The 24237-nt window shown below is 37.4% G+C and overlaps 2 protein-coding genes across 4 annotated transcripts; one reads left to right on the forward strand and one right to left on the reverse strand.

Moving 5' to 3' along the window:
* Positions 1-7737: 7737 nt before the first annotated feature.
* On the reverse strand, positions 7738-13280 carry LOC129770628 (uncharacterized). 3 transcript variants are annotated; one of them, XM_055773586.1, is made up of 3 exons: positions 13067-13280; positions 12833-12977; positions 7738-9595 (listed from the first exon to the last, which is right to left on the reverse strand). In XM_055773586.1, the coding sequence occupies exons 2-3, from the start codon at positions 12847-12849 to the stop codon at positions 8242-8244; spliced, it is 1371 nt and encodes a 456-aa protein (XP_055629561.1). In that variant the 5' UTR covers positions 12850-12977; positions 13067-13280; the 3' UTR covers positions 7738-8241. The 3 variants fall into 3 exon arrangements, with proteins under 3 accessions (XP_055629561.1, XP_055629560.1, XP_055629562.1); XM_055773585.1 differs by having other exon boundaries at positions 12833-13280; XM_055773587.1 differs by having other exon boundaries at positions 7738-10620; positions 12833-13280.
* An 8489-nt stretch (positions 13281-21769) lies between these two features.
* LOC129765701 (THO complex subunit 4-like) lies at positions 21770-22657 on the forward strand. Its single transcript, XM_055766119.1, has one exon. The coding sequence runs from the start codon at positions 21770-21772 to the stop codon at positions 22655-22657; it is 888 nt and encodes a 295-aa protein (XP_055622094.1).
* The last annotated feature ends 1580 nt before the right edge of the window (positions 22658-24237 follow it).

A 24237-nucleotide genomic window follows, 5' to 3' on the forward strand; every position in this document is an offset into this window, starting at 1 on the left:
CAATGAACAACAGAGGAACTTGATCCGCCGCCAAACAAAAAACTATACTTCCACAATATAGTTGATCATCGGAACGGCCTCTCGCCTAAACTCGACTCGGCCAGCTCGAGTAAAATCAAGTACGATAATAAAAATGTCGATAGGTTTTACGGCCGTCGGAATTCATATCGGGCGTGCGTCCATGGATAGTTAAAATGCGTTCGAAAAAACAACCATTCTCAAGCAAACCGTGATTCGTTGCGCTCACGACCGGGTTGATTGTCCATTCGTCCATTCCATTCATGTTCCGAGATGGAGACAAATTATTCAAATTGAGCAGATAATTTACGATGGTGAGTTAATTGGTTTTTAATTTAATGTGGATTGGAGTCTCGATTCAGTGCTAGTCTGTTAGCTATTCGCCACTAAAAAAAAAACAAGGACAAATGATTCATGGGACAATGTGTGGCCTCTGACACGGTGGGATACAATTTCGTGTGAGATTCGCTCGGTGGCCAACCGTAAACGCAGTGGGCGAATAACTTTTTTTTTACATTTTATGCTCAAAATTCCTTCCGCAAACCGAATGTGTGCAGCATCACGCAACAATGACGACGACGTGATGATGAAAGCGCGACACAAGTGGGTGTGAAATGCATGGAAAAATCATCACCACCCAGTCTACAGCCTCCGCGAGACGTCGAGTCTAGGATGAAGAAGATCAAAGAACGAGAAATTCATATAGCACTTATCTCATTTTGATATAATCATTATGCATTCCGCAGTACCCTGCGACCGTATCGTGCCTTCTGAGTGGGGATAAAAGTGAGGGAGAGGCTTCCTCGACGCACCGTTCCAACGAACATAACTGCTCTCGTGAGATCAAGCACCCCCTTCCGAGGGGCAGCCTGGTGGAAAATTGTAAGTGTTAAACATCAAATGCACATGTCAAATGCATGAGAACAAAAGTGTCGCTCCTGCGCTGGTGCCACAGAAGGACTTCAAAGGAAAAATGCGTTTCCTATAGAATGGCTTCTTTGTTTGGAGCTGCTGTTGTCTGAACCGACTGCGAAGATGAAATGTATACAAAATTTTCCACTTCTCGGAACCTTTCTCTTGGATACTGTAAGAGGCTCAAGCAATGCGATAATTAGTATTCGCTGTGCTGCGAATGCTGCTCGTGACCCAAATAGTTGTGTTTTACTCGCAGTAGAATGTGTAATAAAAATCGTAATAATGTCGTGCATGGTTCAGTGGAACCACATGCAGGCAAAATTCTTGCGCAAGTTATATTCTTGAGTCGGAAACTTTTCCACCATATTCAGTTACGTACGCAGCGTACACTTGATTCATTCAATTAAAGAAAACGAATCTAGTGTCAGACCATTCCCCCGGTCGTTCATTAGTACGGAAAACTCTGCTCTAATGTAATTGAGATATTTCCATTTATAAGAGTTAATTTCGCAAATGAAAATAGATTAGTGCGAGATCAGCGTCTTGGCATCCTTAGCTGATGGATCCTTGAGACGATTTGTGCTACTTGATTCCGAAAGTTTTGCCCTGCTTCTGATTATAACTTGCTCTGAATGAACAATACAACCTTCAGTGGTATGAGTACAAACATACACACTCGAGGCATCTGTGGTGGTGAAAGATCTATGATGTTCCGTTCGAATCGACAGGGAATCTGGGTATATCGCCACTCGAAAGGTAGTGCGAACCACAAGCGACGCCGAGACTAGACTCCATATATCAATTTCAACAAAGCTAATCGAAATTAATTTAATAATGCACACGACTCTAATTGAATAAGTTCCTCGCTGCTTTCGGCTCCAGACTCGTTGGCTTGCGCACGGCACGCGAACCTGACACTGTTCGGACACACGTTTGGAGGGGTGGAAAAAATGGGTGTGGGTGGGAGTCAGTCAGAGCTGGAAATACTTTTTCGCTGTGCAATGAGTCATGTTCGGGAAAAAGTTCGAATAGTTACTTTTTTCCATGGTTTGTCTGGTTGAGGTGCAAAATGTTGAATAACACTGGAACATTTGGCGATATGATTTACAATCTATTTAATGCTCGATTTAGTAAGAGTTCAAACCAATAGCTCACTTGGAGTAGCACTCGTAGATTCTTACAAAAAAAAATCTGTTAAAAATGATCTCTTTTCAAAATAAAATTGGTTTTATCAGATGAGAAAATATCATACACATCTCACCATTTGAACGCAGTACAAATTGAATGATAGTGATTGCATAATAAATCGGTTGACCAAATAATTTAGAATTAAAAGCGGGACACGCGAACCAAAAACTAAAAAAAATCGAGGGGTTGTATCCGAGACACGACCGCTTAGGACGTAGGACACCGCAATCTTAAATTTTTTTTTAATTTATTGGTTTATCATTTCGGATATTATTTGCGAATTCGTCGAAAGTTCATAAATAACTCTTTAGTAAAAGTTCAGGGCACCCTGAGAAGGTTTAATGGCTTGCATAGTTTTGTAGAATCATTTCGAGAAGCAACGATTCTTTCTTGCCTTTGCGAGAACAATACACTAATTGGTCATATGTCGCAATTTGTTTCTATATATCAATGCACGCATTGCACTGAGTATTTAACGAGAGGCATCTTCCGTACATCGCCATTCAAAAAGCATCAAACACGCGTCTAACAGATGCACACAGTTTCAGCGATAAGCTTCAAGTGAAATATTCGCTAGCGTTCACAGCTCGAGGTGAAACACAAAACACAAAACGAGCAGAATAAGCTACCTTTGTTGTTTCGGGCACAGAAAAGATTCTAAGAATTTTCCTCAGAGGGAATGCAAACTTATACGCTAGCGACAGCTTACTTACTTTGCGAATATTCTCTTTTCGCTATCCCCTTTCGTTGTGTCTATTCTTCTTCTTCTTTTCCTTTATTTACAGAGACTTTGAATCCAACGATGCATTCATCTCCGACTGTTTCTATTCTAGCGCATGCATAAGTTGCTCGTTATTGACAGCTCTGTTCGGGAAAGCACACAAATGGACAGAACAAATGTATGGAGGAATGGGAATGCTTTCAATTTTCTTCAATTTAAACCATGTACATACTATGGGATTGTAATGTATAGCATATCAAACAAATCTTAGAATGTTTCCGATTTGATTGATACGCAAATAGTTAAAATCCGTTCGCAGCAAAAATAGTTATTAACGTTAACTTTATTTCATAAAAACGTGACCTGTTTTCTGATTTGGCACCCTTAATGTAAGACGTAGTCCTACGTCAAAAAAAGACATAATATTGTGTCTGCAACTTAATTCTTATATTTTTGTTTGCAACAAATTTATTTGATAAATAGTGAATAAATATAAAGTGAATTAATAAATCATTCAAAGTATTGACCATCACTAACCTCTACATTTTACCATCTTTCTGCCAATTAACGCAACAAATCGGGAAAAAAGCGTTTATCTTTTGAAACCAGGAAATCTTGCCATTTTTTATACAGTAAAACCTGTTTTTGTGCGGTTTTTTTTTGTGCGAATTTTTTTTGTGCGTTTTTTTGGTGCGGTTTTCTGTTCTTGTGCGGTTTTTTTTGTGCGGTATATGAGAAGAAGCATATTTGACGAAGTTATCGTCCATTTAGTTTCTTCGAAAAAAGCATATTTGCGTCTCAATTATCCACTTCTGAAATCATTCCCTTCCTCCCATCAAATGCTTCAAGTTTTTCTAAGTGTTTGCATGACATGATTTCTAACAACAACACGTTTCGACATGCAACTGAAAGCACAAAACAGCCACGCGCAACCGAAGAGGCAAACTGTCCCATCACAAAGCAGGGAAACAAACAGAAATTGAACGGTGAACGGCGTGGAATTGAGTTATTTTCTTGGGGGATACCTTTTTATGCGGTCCCTATCTATCGCAAAAAAAAAGAATTTTTCAAAATGTGTACCGAACACGATTTTTTAAAGCTACTGGAGAAGTTTTGCACGTTTTTTTTATGCGATTTTTTTTATGCGGTCCCTATCCCCCGCACAAAAAAAGGTTTACCTGTACTTGGTTTGCTTCTGGAGTAAAGCGTATTCCACTCAAAGCGTTCTGTATCGATTGATATGAATGGTAATCTGAACTATTTGGCAAGCTCTCAGCTATAAGGCGGAGGACCCAGCTTATGGAAATAGCTTAAGCCAGCGCTACACGATGCTACGAACCCCCTCGAATGCTGGACGCTCGATGATTCGACGCATCGTGTAGTCGACTGACGAGCTACGAACCACCAATGTCGAGTGTCGAATATTCGCGTTGGAAGGTAATCCGTTCGTTGTGGATTACCTTCCAACGCGAGTGACACGAGTCAAAGGATTTTTGTCATTCGTTGATTCGACACTCGATGACATTCGATATACCGCTACACGATGCGTCCGAATCTATCTTTGACAGATTGGTTTGTTTACAAGTTTTAGGTGAAGGAACTGTGAAATTGATTCTCAAAGTTCAAAATATTCGGCGAAATATTGCATTCTAAAAATGTTGATTTGAAGCATTTTTAATTTACAGCCCGATATCAGTACAATTGCTACTGCAACGATCTGAGTACTCGCATCGTCATTCAGTTTCCTAACGTTTTTGATGGTAAATAAAAACAATAAATATTCGATCCAAATACTCGCCGATTGTTTTGAATCGAACATTCACTTCACCGTGTAGCAGCACATTCGCCACAACATTTGACGATTCATCGAGTCAAATGTTTGAGTCCAACGTTCGAGTGAAACGTTGGACGAATCGTGTAGCGCCCGCATTATCGAGTAACTCCTTATGATTCGGCGAGTTCTGTTTTCGTTTGACACGAATCTTGATCGAGTAATTTCTCTAATTCATCGTCATCATTTTTTTTCGGTTGACCCGGACGCTTTTTAACTTGAACACTAAAATCACCACTATTAAATCATCCGAACAGTTCCCTACTAAATCTATCCGATGGCGCAGAGTCATTCTAAATTTCCACAAGCGTTCGATGCATTTCAGTTGCACTTTTCTTCCAATGGATACAGAAAATCAAAACTTGCCACAATTGGTGCTTATTTGCAACGAAACATGACGTTTCCAATGCACTAAAACCTGAACTTGTTGTGCAAAACTCAAAGACTTGTAATCAATATTTGGTTGACGAATGTCGACACTTCACGATTTAGCAAAAATCAGCTGTCGCCGCCGAATACTTATAGCACCTTGAGCCATTTTGTGGAAACGGAACGAATTAGGTTGCTTTTTGAAATATGTTACTGAGTGAATAAAATCAAACAATCAAAAATTATTAAACTCTAATTTGTTCCTCATGGTGAAGAAATATTCAGATGAAGAGATTTGGCAAAAAAGATTATGATTTTTAGAAATTTCATTATAGTAGTTGTTATATTTCAGATCAAATCTCTGTTTGGCAAATATCTCCCAACTTTTCCGTTGTCCACATATTGTTCTTCGTAGAAAAAAAAATCCATTCAATCGGTATGATATTACCTGGCAGACACAAAATATGATCAGTAAACTTTACGAATTGCTTAAACTCTAAAAATTCGTTGAAGAATGAAGAATTATTCATATTACGCATCAACTCACATTATGAACTAACGCCCGAATTTAGGCAAAAAGATTGTTCGTTGCATCGGGGAGGAAGCGAATGGATAGTGAAATCGAATGAAAACATACCCAATTAAATCGACAAATTGTTAACTTTTTTTTTACTATATTCACTGTTCATGTTTCAAGCAAAAAAAATGTGGATAAATTTCCTGTGTAATGATATATAACACAACATATGTCGCAAAAACCATTTTGAGTAATATGCGTTTGAAAACTCTTAATAAATCGTTATTATTTTTCGTAGAGCGACCCCCTATATAGAAATCGAAGACATAGTCATATGTCAAAATTTAAATTAAAATGTGAAAAGGAATAAATAAGAAAAAAATGGTACTTACGCATTTACCACCGCAGCGCAGTTTTTATCATGAATTTATTATTTCGTGATGGAATTTATTCTGAGTTCAATATAATGGGGGTGAAGTTCCCATTTAACGAGGACAAGGAACGCAAGTCGAGTCGGCCGACGACCGGCGGGCTATTGCAAGCAAACCTGTGTTCCACCGATTGTCCGGTTTGTGTGAAACATAGGAGACTTTAGTATATACGGCATACGGCATACGTTTACCTGGTGCATTACGTTTGCCCCGTTAATTATGCATGTTGTGTATTTTGATCTCGGAATAAATTTTATTGCGAAAAAATAAATTCTTAATCAAAATTGCACTTCAGTACCATACGTACATACGTATCCAAAATTGCCAGCTTTCTTTTAAGTAAACGGGCTGCGTCATCCAAATGAATGAATAAACTTCATCAAACTGTCATCATAGTCCTTGACAGTGTCTTGTTTGGTTAAGTCGTTCGTGAGTTATAGTGTCGCAAATATGGAGCAAAATAAAGAGAAAATCCGACATATTTTACAGTACTACTATGACAAAGGCTAAAATGCATCTCAAGCTGCCAATAAAATTTGTGCAGTTTATGGGCCCGATACAGTTTCCATTTCCACCGCACAACGATGGTTTCAACTTTTTCGTTATGGTGTAGAGGTCGTCGAAGATGCGCCACGCTCCGGAAGGCCTGTCGTCGAAAATTGCGACAAAATCGCTGAATTAGCCGAGAAAGACCGGCATAGTAGCAGCCGTAGCATCGGCCAAGAGCTGGGGATAAGTCATCAAACCGTTATTAACCATTTGAAGAAGCTTGGATTCACAAAGAAGCTCGATGTATGGGTGCCACACACGTTGACGCAAAAAAACATCTTTGACCGTATCGACGCATGTGAATCGCTGCTGAATCGCAACAAAATCGACCCGTTTCTGAAGCGGTTGGTGACTGGCGATGAAAAGTGGGTCACAAACGACAACGTGAAGCTCAAACGGTCGTGGTCGAAGCCCGCTGAAGCGGCTCAGACGGTGGTCAAGCCCTCATTAACGGCCAGGAAGGTTCTGCTGTGTGTTTGGTGGGATTGTCAAGGAATAATCTATTTTGAGCTGCTTCCCTATGGCCAAACGCTCAATTCGGACCTGTACTGCCAACAACTGGACCGCTTGAAGGTAGCACTCATGAAGAAGAGGCCATCTTTGATAAACAGAGGCCGCATTGTCTTGCATCAGGACAACGCCAGGCCACACACTTCTTTGGTGACGCGCCAGAAGCTCCGGGAGCTCGGATGGGAGGTTCTTTTGCATCCGCCGTATAGTCCGAACCTTGCACCAAGTGACTTCCACCTGTTTTTGTCCATGGCGAACGAGCTAGGTAGTCAGAAGTTAGCCACAAAAGAGGCCTGTGAAAATTGGCTATCCGAGTTTTTTTTGCCAATAAGGAAGCGAGCTTCTATAACAGGGGTATTATGAAGTTGGCATCTCGTTGGGAACAAGTCAAAACGGCGCACATTTGACTTAAACAGATGATTGTAACTAATTTTATGAACAAATGAAAATTCAAAAAAAATACCGCAGGACTTTTTTTTACAGCCCACAATATATATATATATATATATATATATATATATATATATATATATATATATATATATATATATATATATATATATATATATATATATATATATATATATATATATATATATATATATATATATATATATATATATATATATATATATGTATATATATATATATATATATATATATATATATATATAAGTAATGACCGAAGTGGCGATTACAATATAAAAAATAAATTTATTTTCGCTAAATTTAAAGATTACACATCAACGTTCATACTAAGACTAAATGCTATCTTCTGTTCCCTGCCTTTTTATAATGTCGGTATCTCGCGTCAGCAGATTCCTTGTTATCCGTACGGTCGCGTTGTTTCCAGATCGGGTTCCTTTGAATGATGTCGCGTGGTCAGCCGTTGTCGTCAGTTGTTATGGCTCGCGATTGTCTTGATGGGAGGCCTCTGGGTGCAATCTGATCCTGGTTGCATCGGTTGTTATGATTCGTTGTTGCTCTAAATGGTCGTGTGGGGTACATCTGGTCGTAACGTCTCCCCCCTAAGTTTCAAGCGTCCTCGATTGAAGTTTCGGCAGCTCGATCCATGGTTTCGGGATGCATTTTTGCTCTGCCTTCTTCCCCGGAAGTAGGGATAATGGAATACTTCCGTTGTTTTCAGTTTCGTCCACCTGAGTAGCCACGAGAGGTTCTGGCGGATTTTTGGTTACTTCATTTCTTTTATTACCCGGTGTTGTGTGGTGTTCAAGTAAAGTTGAACTTCATTGAGTTCTTCCAAGTTCTGTATTCGTAGCATGACGTTTTCATCGTCAAGATCTGTAAAATTTCCATTTTGGAGGGGCTTGCTGTATATTGGGATCAGGTATTCTTGCTGGTAGGTTACGTCAGGTTGTCCAAAAAATGTGAAATTTCGTATTTTGACGGTACAGTTTTCGGTTTCGATTATTGTGGCATCGCTAACCATCCTTGAATCTCCGCAAGAGTCTTTTACTTCTACGATTTCTGTTGTGTCGATCAGGATGATTCCTTGCTTGACTTCTTTGATTTGTGTTGTTTGTTTTGATTTTACAAACGAGCATTTGGGTGTTTGGTGAGTTAATATTTTATAGATGCAATCGTCCTCAATTAGGTTATTTCCATCGCAAATATCGCATTCTGTTGGTTGGTAATAAACTGTGTTGCCATATTTCGTTACCAGGTTGATGTTCGTATCGATCCGTGAATTGTTAACTCTCAAAGTATGGATTTCTAACAAATCGTACGTCTTTTTATCCAAAATGGGGGTCTTTATTAATATGACTGCTTGATTGTTGCTGATACCGACACTCGCTGAGGTATATTGGAAAATTTCGTCTAAGTAATTTAGCTTTATTGTTTGTGTCTTAAGCCTGTCTAAAATTAACTGTTTTTCCTCCAATGAGAGTATGTTTTTGTTTATCAAGCCTACTCTAGAAAATTCTACTTGCTCCTCGATGTCCTCTAATATGCTGATAATTTTGTCCATATTCCAGATAAGGTTGACGAATTCTAAATCTGTTTTTATTCCCTGTACTGTGTTGTATTCCTTAGTAATTTTTGATTCAATTTTACTAATAGAGTCTGTAATATTATTCAATTTATTTTGAAAAAGTTCATTGATCTGGATTTGTTTCATCTGATTGTTCACTAATTTGTCTCCTTGTGTTTTTAATATTCCCAAACTTTGATGCATGACTATTAGGTCATCGTTATCAGGGTTTCCCGTGATGAGTTTAATGGCTGTTCCTAATGCGTTCATAAGTCCCCTTTTTATTCTATGTGGTAGGAGGCTCCTGAGTTTATCTTTTGCTAGTTTGGTTTTTTCTAGTAGTGTTTGCTCTAGGTGTTCTATAGTTTCAAACGATTTCATGATTTTTTCTATGTTTTCTATATTGTCATTTAATGTATTTAGGTTGATTCTATGCAACATTCTGTCATATCCGATTCTAATCCTTGCTGTTTTGATCTTGAACGCAACCAATCCATTGCTGTTCGTTATTTCTTTATAGTTGGTGGTGCTTATTGTTTTGATGAGTATTATTCTGCAAGAAAAACAAATGGCTTCTTTAATATGGTGTTCATTTTAGTGGTCTTTGTTAATTTTTTATGCGATTTTTATGGATTTTAATGTTATTTGTGTCCTTGAAGGTTAGATGGTTGTCTTCTTTTATGGTAGAAAGTTTATAAATGTCTTTATCTTTATTCAACCTTTGACTAATTTTTATGTATTTCGTGTCGTTAGGGTTGAGTGGCTTGGGTTCTTCACGATTCTCATGCTTCTTTTCGAAGGCTTGTTTACGTTTATCTAGTTCCAATTTTACTGCAGAGTGGATTTTGTTGGATTGTTCAATTACGTCAGCCGCGTTCGTAACATTATTTGTGTTAAATATTAGCTCACGTGGTTTTCGTTTCGTCACGGAGTGAAATGTATTATTATAGATGTCGGTAATTATATTCATCCGATCGTTGATCGGAAGTTCATTATATTTTGTTTTTAGTGTTCTATAAAGCTCGATTATCGTTGAGTGGAATCTCTCAACTATTCCGTTGGAATTAGAACTACTCGCGAAATGAATTTCGATTCCGAGCTCGTTTAAAAAGCCGACGAAATCTATTGATGTAAAAGCGGGCTCTTGATCACAAATTATCGTTTGCGGTCTACCGAAGTGCCTGATGTGTTCGGAAAAAGCGCGTTTTATGTCTATTATCGTTCTTGTTGTCAGTGGTATGGCGTTGGCGAATTTGGAGAAGGAGTCCACGATGGTCAGCCATTTTTGGCCTTTCATGAAAAATATGTCCATGTGAACCCGTTCGAATTGTTTTGAGCCGAAAAATGATTTCTGAATTAATTTTGGGGGCTTCCTGTCGTATTTGCTTCTTTTACAAATATGACAGGAGTTAACAAATATTTTCAGTTTTCGCTCGATTTCGGGGAAAAAATATTTCTGCAGGATTTGCATTTTGTTTTCTTTTGCTCCTCTGTGTGCTGCGTCATGTATTTCCCGTATTATGGCATCTTTTTGCTCGTCTATTCTGACATCTTCTAGAAGCTTTTCTGAAATGAAAACTTTGAATTTATTGTTAGTAAAATGTTTACAGTATGTTTCCTGAACGAGTTGTACTAATGATATTGGAATTTTTAGACAAGATATTCCTCTGGGGTTAAGGTAACTTTTGAGAATTTCGACTATGTCTGCTTCTGTATATTCTGGTTTTACAATAGTGAATCTAAGCATTTTTTCCACTTGTTGTTGGATTTCTGTTTCGAAAATTTGTGGGTATTTATAGGATTTTGTATGTATTGGTATATTGTCTGAAGTCCTGATATTGTGCTTTATCTTATGGGTGAAAGTTAATTTATCCGAGTCGGTATAAAGTATTTCTCTGTTGGCATCTATAACCCTTTCTAAAGCTTTTTTCTCCTCATCGTTCATGTGTTCACTCCTAAAACAGTATTTTCCTTTTGGTGAAATTTTCGGAATGTCCTTCAATCTAAAACAATCGGTTCCAATTTCAATTTCATTAGAGTTCAGTTGTACTGTTCTATTGGGGTAATGACTTTTTATTGCCACTATAGCTATGCCATTTTTGCTTTGGTATAAACCGGGGAGAATTGAAAAATAATCAAATGGAGTTTCTTCCTCAACAAGAAAGCTACCTTTTTGCTTTATTGGTATTTCTACAAATTGGAACTCTTGTTCCGAAATGTTGATTTTGTGGTTTCCTGGAAATTTCTTTTCGAGGTTAAAAGTTTTTCTACCAATTTTCAATTTATTTCTGCCGATGTCCAACTGAGCATTGAGGTCTCTCAGTGTTTCGTACCCTATTAATCCATCGAAAAAATCGTGGAAATCGAATACATAAAATTTTACTTTCTTCCTAATTTGGAAGATGTCAAATGAAGCTGATTTATTGATGTCATGTTTGCCATTGATATTCGTGACGTGAATTCCTGTTTCATCTTTGCAATTTTCGAGTTTAACATGTTTGGGCGAAATATAATTTTTATTGGCACCTGTGTCCATTAAAAATTTTAAATTGCCCTTAGTTGTTTGGATAGTCAGATAAGGAATAAAATTATTATTCTTTATGTTTTTTGCTTTTCCTTTCTTACCATCTGAAAATTTAATTCGTCGCCTTCAAAATAGTCGTCGTCTTCTGATTCTAAAATTGAATCGTTCGACGTCAAATCCGCTTTAGGTTCCGGTTCGCGCACTTCATTATTATGAACCTGCATTTTCGACTGGTACGTCCTCATAGAAACGTCCTCGTCATTATTTACTTTTTGAGATCTGAATCTCTCAGATACGGGTTTATTATTCTGATTGGTTTTTGGATTATATGATTTTTGATTTTGTGAAATTGTCTGAGCCTTCTGCTCGGGAATTCTGTAGGTCGAAGGACCTTGTTTGTTTTCCAATTTTTGCCTGAATGCGGCATTGGAATGTTGCATAGTTATGTCATGGGCCTCTTCTAACGAATTCGGCCTATAGCTACGCACGTACATAGCCAGCTGATCCCCATTCAGTCCGTCTATGTATCTTGTAAGTGACATTAAACTTATTAATTTTATGACTGCTTCCATGGAATTTTTATAGTCTTCCATGTGTGCAGCAGACGATTTGATTGCTGTATCAATCGTCTTAACTTTGTTATAGTATTCTGTGAGAGATGCTTTCCCTTGTTTTACATAAAAAAGAGATTGGATATGTGAGGTGATATCTCTCTTGTCTCCAAACGAGTTTAAGAGAACCTCTTTAATTTCGTCCCATTCCGTAGGGTTACCGGAGGAAATCAAAACCTCTCTTGCTTCCCCGATAATTTTTGACCTAACAACACGTATGATTTGCTTGTAGGTTGGCTCGAATTTATAGTCACTGAATAAATCTAGTGTTTGCTGCGTGTCTTCCACCCACGCGAGCGTTTCTTTTCTATTTCCGCTAAAGTGCGGAATATTTTTCACGGGATCCGGCGTGACGAAATTTAAAAATGGATCCTTCGCTTTGTTTTCTAACTTAGTTATAGTATGAATAAGAGCGGCCTGGTTTTTCGTTAACTCTTGTATTTGAGCGATTAATTGCTCCGCTGTAATTTCCACTGGTAATTCAGCTTGCGCTGTTTCTTGCATTGTTTGGTTCTCTTGCGTGGACATTATGCTGTCTCTATGCTGTTGAAACCGTTCGTGTTTAGAATTTTTTCTTCTTGAAGCAATGGTTGCACTTGTTAGTTGCACTTGATCACTTTTTGGTTAATTAATAACGAGAGTGAAAATTACTTACAGTATCAGTAACCTCATTCCCGGAGTCTGTTAATGTTATCGATGAGCGTGGTTCCGTGAGTTGTTCGGCAGCTCCCGTAACTCCAGCGATGTCCTTTCGCGGATGGTTTCCCAGGAAGCAGCACTACACAACACTTTCACAAAGACTGCGCCAGTAATGACCGAAGTGGCGATTACAATATAAAAAATAAATTTATTTTCGCTAAATTTAAAGATTACACATCAACGTTCATACTAAGACTAAATGCTATCTTCTGTTCCCTGCCTTTTTATAATGTCGGTATCTCGCGTCAGCAGATTCCTTGTTATCCGTACGGTCGCGTTGTTTCCAGATCGGGTTCCTTTGAATGATGTCGCGTGGTCAGCCGTTGTCGTCAGTTGTTATGGCTCGCGATTGTCTTGATGGGAGGCCTCTGGGTGCAATCTGATCCTGGTTGCATCGGTTGTTATGATTCGTTGTTGCTCTAAATGGTCGTGTGGGGTACATCTGGTCGTAACGTATATATATATATATATATATATATATATATATATATATATATATGTATATATATATATATATATATATATATATATATATATATATATATATATATAAATGGATTTCTGTCTGTCTGTCTGTCTGATTCTTATGGACTCGGAAACTACTGAACCGATCGAGACCCCTCCCCCCTCTCTAAGGGGGAGGCTGCCATACAAATGTAACACACATTTCTGTATTACTCGAGAATTAATCAAGCAAACGAAACCAAATTTGGCGTGGTGGGGTTATAGGGTGCAATAAATGATTATATGGTGGTTAGATACTCCTCCCCCTTTCTTAGGAAGGGCTGCCATACAAATAAAACACAAATTTATACATTACTCGAAACCAAATTAGGTATATGGAGGTGTTAGGGCACATCAATGTTTTCACGGTGGTTAGACACTCCACCCCCGTCTCTAAGGGGGAGGTGCCATACAAATGAAGGATAAGTTTATGCATAACTCGAAAACTATTCAAGAAAATGCCATGCCATGGCATGCAAAGGTTTGTTAGAGGACACAAAACGTTTCTATGGTGAATAGATACTCCCACCCCCTCTCCAAGGGGAAAGAGGGGAGAGGTCTGTCTTTATTCTATCTTGTTTTCTATATCAAAAATTTATTCCATGTAACGGAGAAACATGTTATTTGCAAGTGGTTAAAAAATCTTGAACGAGAATTGTGTCTGAATATAATCTGATATTATAATGATGAGTTTTGATAAAAGTACTAGGAATTTTATAGTAAAAGGTAAATTCAATGGGGTCGATTAGTAGATCATTCAATGAACAGTTCTGCGATTGGACTCATGAACTTGCGCTTAGTAAGAAAACGTGAATGTTTGAAGGTATTGTTAACAAAAAAACAAATTTTGGACGAGACGAAGTTTGCCGGGTCAGCTAAATTCTTATAAAACTTATAAAATTCTTATAAAACTGCATTATTTCCCTTTTCATTGTTTTGAATATGATTTTATTCAACGCCACTATTTTTCAAATTTCGAAAAATACTTTTTGAATTGGAATTTCATATATGAGTAAATCGTCAAATTATTCGTTATAACGTGGTTGGAATGCTGGGACATAAAACATTGAATCCACACGTTTTTCAGATTTCCCTATTTTAGAATTCGTAAAATATTGTTTTGCTCGGCCTGAAGTGAAGAAGACAGCCCCCACAAAGAATCGGATTGACAGCCTTCAATGAACCACACATGGTACACACTAAAGCCTAGGCCTTCAACCAATTTACCAGTCTCACTTTCGTTCCTTTACCGCCAATTGAAACGCACTAGGCCGCGTTAGCGATCAGCTCAAATATATTTCCCCCCTGAGAATACGCGCGTGATTCCACGTCCACCTGCGCTAGATGGGCGCGATTCGCGCGTGTAAAGCGATTCAAACTTTGCTCCAAATCTCGTCAAGCCATTATTGCCGAAATAAAATATTAATGGTCGCCTTGAAATTCCCATGTGTGAAGTGAAGACACAGTGTACGGGTCCCACCAATATTCGTGCAGACCGGAAGGCGGAACCAGAAGAAAAATAACACAACTTGTGGAGCAAACCGCTCACGAGGTTCCCGAAGGACACGCGTTTGACAGACAGAGGGAATTCGCGCGATGAGATATATTATCCTACCGGTTGTAACTGATGATGGTAGCCGGAAAAATGGTATACCACATCAGGAGCGGAATAGCCCCAGTCCCCCAGTGATGATGCGTGCCCACGGTGGAAATCGTGGTGACGAGCGCGCTGGGATGCTGTGTTTGGGGCAACGGGGATGATGTATGCGTGTGAAAAAGTTTTTTTTTTCTGTGGAGTGCCCGGTTTTCCATTGCGTTGTGCTAATGGATGTTGAGTATTCCTGGGGGCCCCACTGAATTATTAAGGAGACGAATGGGTCAGCGCCCACCCGCGTGCTCTGTAACAGTAATTGAGCCGCAGATAGTCTCACGTTCTGTTAGGTGTACCGAAGTAAACCTCCCAGCTGTTCGTGCGAGTCATAATCGAAGAATTAGTGGAATCAGTTTTACATTCCCAATAGAAACAAGGGGAACTAGGCCGTACTTTTTCCGGTTATATGTTTAATTAGATACCGTTGCACAACAAAAAACGAAAAAAAAATCTGTAGCTGCGTTCTTTCGAAATGTGATGATTCCATGACATCGAGTGAAAAACCAGTGCATATCATAATTTTCTATTCCAGGGCCTGAACAGATGTCGATGGGAATGTGATAGATAGAAAAGCTGCTTGTTTTTCGAAAATTATCTATGAGGAATATCAAGCACGTAATACAGAACATAACATCTCGTTAACAGGATTGGAATCCCATTCCAATACATTTGATGAATTTGTTTTAGAAACCCGGAAAAGCTTTTGATGCAATCTTGTTGCCCTTAATTTTTTCCGATATACCTTAAGGTAACTTTAATATCCCAAACCCAACCCAACCGACAGTCAGGTCCATTATTGCGTAACAACAAACCCAAAAGTCACTATCCGCAGCGCGTTCCGTTTTTTTTCTATTCGTGACAGTTTTATTTCGATTTTTAGCTTCTTTCCGCTCGAAAGGCTGAGCAGTGCTGAGAAATGGAACAAAATATAAATCGGACCGTTTCCGGAAATAAATATCAGGAAACGGATTCCGGAGCGCGGAATACCAACGGAAACAAAAGCAGCAGCAGCAGCAGCAGTATCACACAGAGAAGGTAAAGGCGGCTGCTGGTTGGAACAGGTGAATGAAAGAAAGGTGAACGCGCTGTCCAGCGGGGTAAATTTATTTTCATCCATACATTATTGTATTGTTTTCAGTTGCTATCACATTTTATGGACAGCGAATGGTTCCAACGTTTATGTTTATTTTTTCCATAAATCACGGCGTTCCCAATTGTCCTAAATCTGATCCATGACAGTGGCACCAGGTATGTGTGGAGGGTAGAATATGATCTTTACTACAGCAGATGTTCGGAGTTGTTTTTTAATTCTCTGCTGACGAATTCCATCCCAACTCGTTTTGGGAGTTGACAGCATCATCTCATATAGCAGTGAAACGTTGTGAGTTTAAAGTCATTGGTCATTTGAGCAACTTTGCATACTTGAAATGTTAAAAAAAAAGAATTAGACTACTTTTTGAAAAGGACCAGAGCTTTTTTTTCTATTTTATTACAAACATTTATAACTCAAAACTATAATACCTACAAATTCTGGTCAGAGGGTGGAATGTAGGAAATTATTTGAATTATTAGAAAAAAAATCAAAACGTTTTATAGTAAAATTACACTGAAAAAAATTGTTTTAAAAATAGAAATTCATCAATTCTAAAAAAAAATTACATGAATAGACCTTACAATTTCTAACAAGTCACCCATACATTGAAAGATGGGCACTTTTACAGGAAAAATTTTTATCTAACAACTTTTTCATGTTTTTTTTTTTGAAAAAATTACAACTAATCCAAATTTTCTTTAAAGTCAAAATCAGGGCCCGAAATCTTCGAAGGTGAAAAATGAAGACCGACTCTACTTCCAGTAGCTTCGCTCCGACTAGAACTGCTTCGGCAGTCGCCGTCAACAAAAAGTGAATTGACTAGAAAATGAATCGACTAGCGTTGACTAGCGAGGATGACTGATGAACTAGTCCAGTCATAGGTTATTTTCACTGACGCGACTAATGAATATAAATCTGCCTCTTCATTCAACTGACTTCAATCCACATTTGAACCCCCCTATGAACGAAATTTTTACCCGTGTACGCAATCTTATTATTACGTCGATATAAAGAGAAACGAAAACTTTAAACACGTTGAACTCAAACATCGAAGCATGCACACGTGATACATGGGAGAGAGGGAGGAACGAATTCGTTTTGGGGGAAGTCTCTTCAAAATGCAATGAAGACAATTTGACTGGGAAGAATGAGATAATATAGTCGAGTCGGTAGAGGGAGACAGCGACTAAACGTCCGACTGACTGTCGTTTTGGCGGAGAAACTGCGTGAAGAAGCCAAGAGTCATTACCAACTGAATACGTATATAGTCAGTCAGATAGTCAGCTGACTATCCTCAGTTGACTTTGACTATGCAGAGCCCTGGTCAAGATAGCGATATAGTGTATTCCACAATGTTTTAGATCTAAATAAAATATGAACTTTTGTTGAAGTCGTCATCTTTCTATCTTTTATAGTTTCTGGAATATATGGCATTTTTGTATGGGAATGTTTTACTCGTAACATTTTTGTGTTTAATTTCTCGCGTTTGACATGTTCTTGACGTGTCTCTAAATAGAAAAAGCTACGCAGACACACTAATACACTAAAAGGTAACAAGTTAAACATTAGTAATTTTTCAAAGAGAGAACATGAAAAAGTCGTTGTCAGGATAAGTCTTTCCCTGTGACAGTGCCCTTCTTCCGATGTATGGGTGACTTATTGGAAATTGTAAGGACTATTCATATAACTTTTTGAGAATTTTATTTTTAGGAAAAATAATTTCAATTTTTAAAATATTGTAATATTTTCAAACATTTTTGTGATATTTTTTCATGAAAGTTTAAACAATTTCCTACATTTAATTATTTCACCAACATTTTGCAGGTCTTATGGTTTTTGATTCAAAATTTTGATTTTTTTCCCAATTTTTCGAAAAATCTCAACTCAAAAATTATAAGATCTGCAAAATGCTGGACAAATAATGAGATGTAGGAAATTGTTTAAACTTTAAAAAAAATAAAAACTCACACTGAAAAATATATCATTTTAAAATTTTAAATTCACTTCTCTCAAAACAATTTGTTTTTAATTCTCAAAAAATTATATGAATAGTCATTACAATTTCCAACAAGTCATTAATTCATCGCAAAAAGGCACTGCTATAGTGAAAGAGTTATCCTCACAGCAATTTTTTCATGTTTTCTTCGAAAAATTACTATCAGTGTTGTGAAACGTTGAAGGTGTAAAGACATTGGTCATTTAAGTAACTTTGCATACTTAAAATGTTAAAGAAGAATTAAATTAGACCACTTTTTCGAAAGGACCAAAGTTTTTTTCTGCGTTTTTAACAACTCAATTTTTGAACTCAAAATCTGTGATACCTTCAAGATTCTGTTCAAGTGTTTCAACTGTTGTTTCAAATTAAATGTAGGAAATCATTTGAATTTTCATTAAAAAAAATTAAAAAAATTACGCTGAAGAAAAAATTTGTTTTAAAAATTGGAATTATTTATAAACACATTTTTATTTTTATTCTCAGAAAAATACATACAAATGAAACACAAGTTTTTGCATTACTCGAGAAGTAATCAAGCAAATGAAACCAAATTAGGCATATGGAGGTTTTAGGGTGCAATGTATGTTTCTATGGTGGTTATTCTCTCCTCCCCCTCTCTTAGGTGGGGCTGCCATAAAAATAACTCGAGACGTATCAATCATAATTTGGGATGTGAGGGTTTTTGGGTATGAGAAATGTTTCTATAATGGTATGACACATGACAATTGAAAATTTTCGAAAAACTCTGAAGGCAAAAGGGAAAATTCGGAAAATTAAATTCCCATATGTTCTACAATTACATAGGGACAAGTGCTGTTAGTCCATTTGATGTTTGTGCTAGCGAAATTTATCTTTGTTCGAAACTGGAAATGGATTTTAACGTGAAGAAAGGCCCTCCTATATCTTCTTCTATCTATACCAAAAAAACGATCGCCGGATGTGTTGATAAGAGCAGAACTCGAGGAAGTAATTGTCCGATTTAGGGCTGTCTTTATTCTATCATATTTTCTGTATAAAACATTTATTCCATGTAACGGAGAAACATGTTATTTGCAAGTGGTTTAAAAATCTTTTACGAGACTTGTGTCTGTAAATAATCTGATATTATAATAGTTTTGTTAGAAATACCAGGAATTTTATAGTAAAAGGTAAATTCAACGGGGTTGATTAGAAGATCAATCAATGAACAGTTCTGCGATTGGACCCATGAACTTGCTCATAGTAAGAAAACGTGAATGTTTGAAGGTATTGATAACAAAAACAAATTTTGGGCAGGACGAAGTTTGCCGGGTCCGCTAGTATCTGCATGGATCTTTTCACTGTTTTTCGAGGATTTTCAAACACTTTCGATGCTTGGTCAAAGAAAATCTGTTCTTGATGGCCTGCGTTGCTCTTTCAAGCTCCTCCTTCTTTCAAAGTTGTCTGCCCACCCTCTTTTTGTAATTCAGCGGCATCTGGAATCAATTAGCACAAAGGAAAGCCTCAAACCTGTAGAACCAATTCACCCCACAAAAACGTGTCCATGTCACCCCACACAACATGCAAAAATTAAAATGCAATTAATTTCATTTATTGTTATCAAACTTACAGTTTCGCTGCATCAAATTGTTCCTCTTCTGTAGGCGAACAGAACTTTACTGCACAATACACGAAAAGTTTGTTTAATCAGCGGGAAAAAACTTAAAACCACGATCAGAAAATTCACATTTTTTGACCATAAAAGTGCTCGCTGTGTTCATGCTACCATTTCCTTCACCCTGTCGAATTTTACCAAAGTTTTTCTACGTTAGTTACATACGGTTCATTAATAAAAGAAGATAACATTATAAAAAATCCAAGTTGAGCATTACTTTTTGAGATAATGGGGTGGTCCAACTCACCCCGTGTTACCCTATATATTTAGTAATTTAGTACTTTTTTTCTTTTTTAGTACTTTTTCAGTTATTTAGTACTCTTTAAAAAGATATCAGTGCAATGTTTTTAATTTTTCCTTATTGTTTCATGAAAATTTAAACAATTTCCTGCATTTCATTATTTGATCAAGATTTTGTAGGACTTATTGTTTTTGAATAAAATTTGGAGTTTTTTATACAATTTTTTTTTTGAAAAATCTTAGATAGTAAAAAAGGAAATAGTTTATTTTTTTCATTAAAAAAACTGAATAAAAAAATTCTGAAAAACAAATTATTTTAAACATTAGAACATGAAAAGGCTGTTGTTAGAACAACTTTTCCCTGTAAAAGTGACGCGTTTTTGAGAAAAATGAATTTCAAGTTTTAAGACATTTGTTTGTTTCACTCTGAGATAGTTCTGCCATTGGTCAGTCGAGTTGCTTGAATTTCGACTGCTGTGTATTTTGTTAAAAGAAATACAATTGCTTCAGATAGATTTTCGATATAGAAGAAAATGGAGATATGGAAAACCAAAATCTACAAAATTTGCGTTATTGTTTGTTTGAATTAAGGGGAAACCCCGGTCTGGAAAATCGAAAAAAAATTATTTTTGTTTTTTACATTTTTTGAAAGCTTATGCCCTCAGAAATGTTGTCCTAAAAGGATATTTCGATATTTGATTTCGTTGGAAAGTTACAGCCAGGAGTATGAGGTCACCTCATGGGAAATAGTATTGCCGTACGATTTTTTAAACACGATTTTCTCGACGTTATTTCAACCCGACCGATTTGGCTGATTTTTTTATCAGCATGTAAAAATGAATTATCTAAGGCGTTACATAGCTGTTTTTTTGATATTTTTCAAAAATCGCTATTTAGATATTATTCATGGAAAATATCTAATTTTTAACAAAAACGGTCGCCGTTTTGGCATTTTTTCGAATTTTCAAAAACCCCTATGTAACGCTTTAGGTATTGTCCTAAAATTTCAAAATATTCATTGAAATTCGTTCTGTGACATCCCATTGTTTCCCAACCGATACCACCAGCAAGGTACCGATTTTCATACAGAATTTACGCATCAGGCTGTCAACAGCGTCGTGATCATTATTCGTGCACATAAAAAATGGAATGTACAAAAATAACTTAAACAATAACCAAAATACACGAACACTTCACTCTATTCGTAATATCCGAAAAAAATCAACGAAAATTTATTATTTTCCGACCTGCCAGACAGGGGTTCCTTCTTAATGGAGAATTCGATTTCAAACAACTTGCATTGTTTGCGCTCAAAAGAAGAGTACTGATTTCTCAAAAATAGTTAACACCAATTAGGGTTCAAAATTGACGCGAGTCAAAAAGGACTTTTTCCCTTCCAAACTATCCAAATAGTACCCATCGAATTTTGCACAATGAGATCCATGCATTTGTGTTCCAGATGTTTCACGGAGAACAACCGCTAAGAAATATATATCTACCCATGCTCGAATTTTATTCGAAAGGAGAAATGATAGGTAGGATTTTTTCAATTTATCAATACGAACGTCACAGGTACAGGTAGTGAATTCAAATTTTGTACCCCTGGTAGATAACTAAAACATACGTACTGAACAGAACAATTTGTACCTCACATTCCCTTATAATGCGCATCTCGCATAGATGTCATCACAATTTAATCAAAGTCGTTCACTTGTTAACTGTTGAAAACAGTCGAGAACCATAAACACCGTGACTCATCTGTCAGCATAACGCGAAATGGATAAAATCGAAATGAGTTTGGATGAAATCATCAAGACGCAGAAAACACATAAAGGTAAAAATCCTCGCAAAGATGTTGAAAAGTCAACTGGTACCAATGGGACGTCAAAAAAACGCAAACAAAATGGCACCAACAAAAAACCACAAAAAGGTAATCGGAACAGTCTCGACAAACCATCGCAGAAACGTACTGCGAACCTACAAGGACAACGAAACAGTGGTGTTGGAAAGAAGTTCCGAAAGAACACCGCACCGCCAAGGGATGGCGGAGGTGTCCAGAAAGGGGGCAATCGAGGAGGAATCCAACGTCCGAAGAAAGCACGCTATAATGTAAATGCTCCGAAACTCGAACTGTTTACCGCCGGTTACAAAAATGCGACCGAAGGTAGCACCAAAATGGTGGTGTCAAATCTGGACCAAGGTGTGTCGGACTCGGATATGATCGAACTCTTCTCGGAATGTGGACCCCTCGAGGGCGCCACGGTTCACTACGATCGGAACGGAGTGTCTTTGGGGACGGCTGACGTGATATTCGGGCGACGGGTCGACGCAGTGAAAGCGATGAAACAGTTCAACGGGATCCGTCTCGATGGTCGACCGATGAATATACAGCTAGCAGGTCCGGTGGTCACACCAACGAGGACGGTGAATGCAGCATTATCGCATGTAGAGCGACCACGGGAGAGACTGCCACAACGTCGTGGGCATGATTCTAACATGCGGGCGGTATCGCCGAAGGTGCGGAGCCAGCAAACACACCGAGATTTTCGGGATCGAAGTTTTGACAGGACGAGAGCCAACGGCCAGAATCGTCGCGAGCATCAAAGACCAGGGGCTAATCAAAATCGTCGTGTGAGTGGTGGAAACAGCGGTCGTCGACGCTGATGAACATAATCAACGTGAGCAATAGGTGATGAATGTGAGCAAAATAAAAATTGGGTTGTAGCTAAAAATAAGAGGAAAATAAAAATTTTAATCGTAGTTCTAACAGAAAATATAAGGCTGTATTCATTTCAGTTGACGACTATATTCTAGTTCCAATAGATCGTTTTAAAACAAATTGATGGAACATTATGTTCCTATCTTTAAAATGAACAGACAACAAATGGTTAAAGATAATTCTGAAATAACTGTTTTTTTCTTAATTGTTCGGTAATACTCGAAAAATGATGAATTATTTTCATCCTTCATTTGGTGAATTAAAGAAAAAAAAAACAAAAAAAAATGGGTGAGTTATATCTATGATATAACCGCAAGGTTGACGTGGGACTACCTTAGCTTATCAATCATTTGTTTGTATTTATTAAATTTTTGATGGAATGAAACAATTTCCGAATTCAATTGAATTCAATATATTTGCTTTGTGAGTAAAAAGATTGTATAATGTCATGTAAGGTCAATTCATACATTGTGATAGATAATGCTCTTCATTACAAGTAAATTTAATGACAGTCCTTTTACGTTTAGTATGATGCCTAGAACAAAATATGTGAACGGGAGAATTATCAATCGTTTATTTTATTTTACATTTCCTTCTGAAGTTTGCATCTCTCAAGTGTACGTACTTCTCGAACCACGAATTTGCTTGATTTTATGAACTTCAGGCACTCAGTTCTGATTTTGACATGTATGTCGAACACATATTGTTTAATCAATAGGCGTTATCGCAGTAAATGGTTAACAACATTTTGCCTAATCATCAAATGGTATGCGTAGAAATTCAGTGTGCGGAAGATATGAAGGTATATCCTTCAATACAATAATGAATAACCGAGCCAAACCATTGTGTAAGGCGTAGGCGCTTTTGTAATCCGTGCTAGGAAAACACTTTGCGGAGTGCAAAAAAAAATGCGGGTGCAAAGATACCTCCGACTTGCATGAATCAAAAACTTCAACTTCGATTTCCCCACGCTACATAGATTTGAACTCTGTGTTAGGGAAACACATTTCAGTCGGAACAAAAATACCCCCGACTTTCATGTATTTGCAATGCAGATTTACCCAAGGCTGCTTGGGTTTGATGGCTGTGTTAGGGAAATCGTAGATCGGGCCAATTAAAATGAGGCAGTTATGCCGTTTAGATAACGCTTAACATTTTACAGTTATTCAATTGTTTATCTAATGAAAAATAACATTTTATTAATTGCGATAGAAGCGTAGAAATATTCCCTATCAATTGATGCAAACATCTTTCCGATCCTGTAAGAAATGTTCGAGTAATAAGCATTCGGAATCTTTCATTTTTTCCTGCATGTTCTGTGTTTAGGTTTTCATTTTACCCTCCATATACTCCGGTTAGACGTAGTCCCACGTTAAAAAAAACAAGAGATATAAAGGAGAAGGAGAAAATTTCCTTAAGCTCCACCATGGTATATTGCACTTGGCGATATTGTAAAATATGTTTGTTGGGTACCTGGCCACCTTCGATAGTTCTAATAAATTTCAGGCACCCAACATCGAACGGG

Source organism: Toxorhynchites rutilus, chromosome 2, assembly GCF_029784135.1.
Source record: "Toxorhynchites rutilus septentrionalis strain SRP chromosome 2, ASM2978413v1, whole genome shotgun sequence".
NCBI classification, from domain to species: domain Eukaryota; kingdom Metazoa; phylum Arthropoda; class Insecta; order Diptera; family Culicidae; genus Toxorhynchites; species Toxorhynchites rutilus.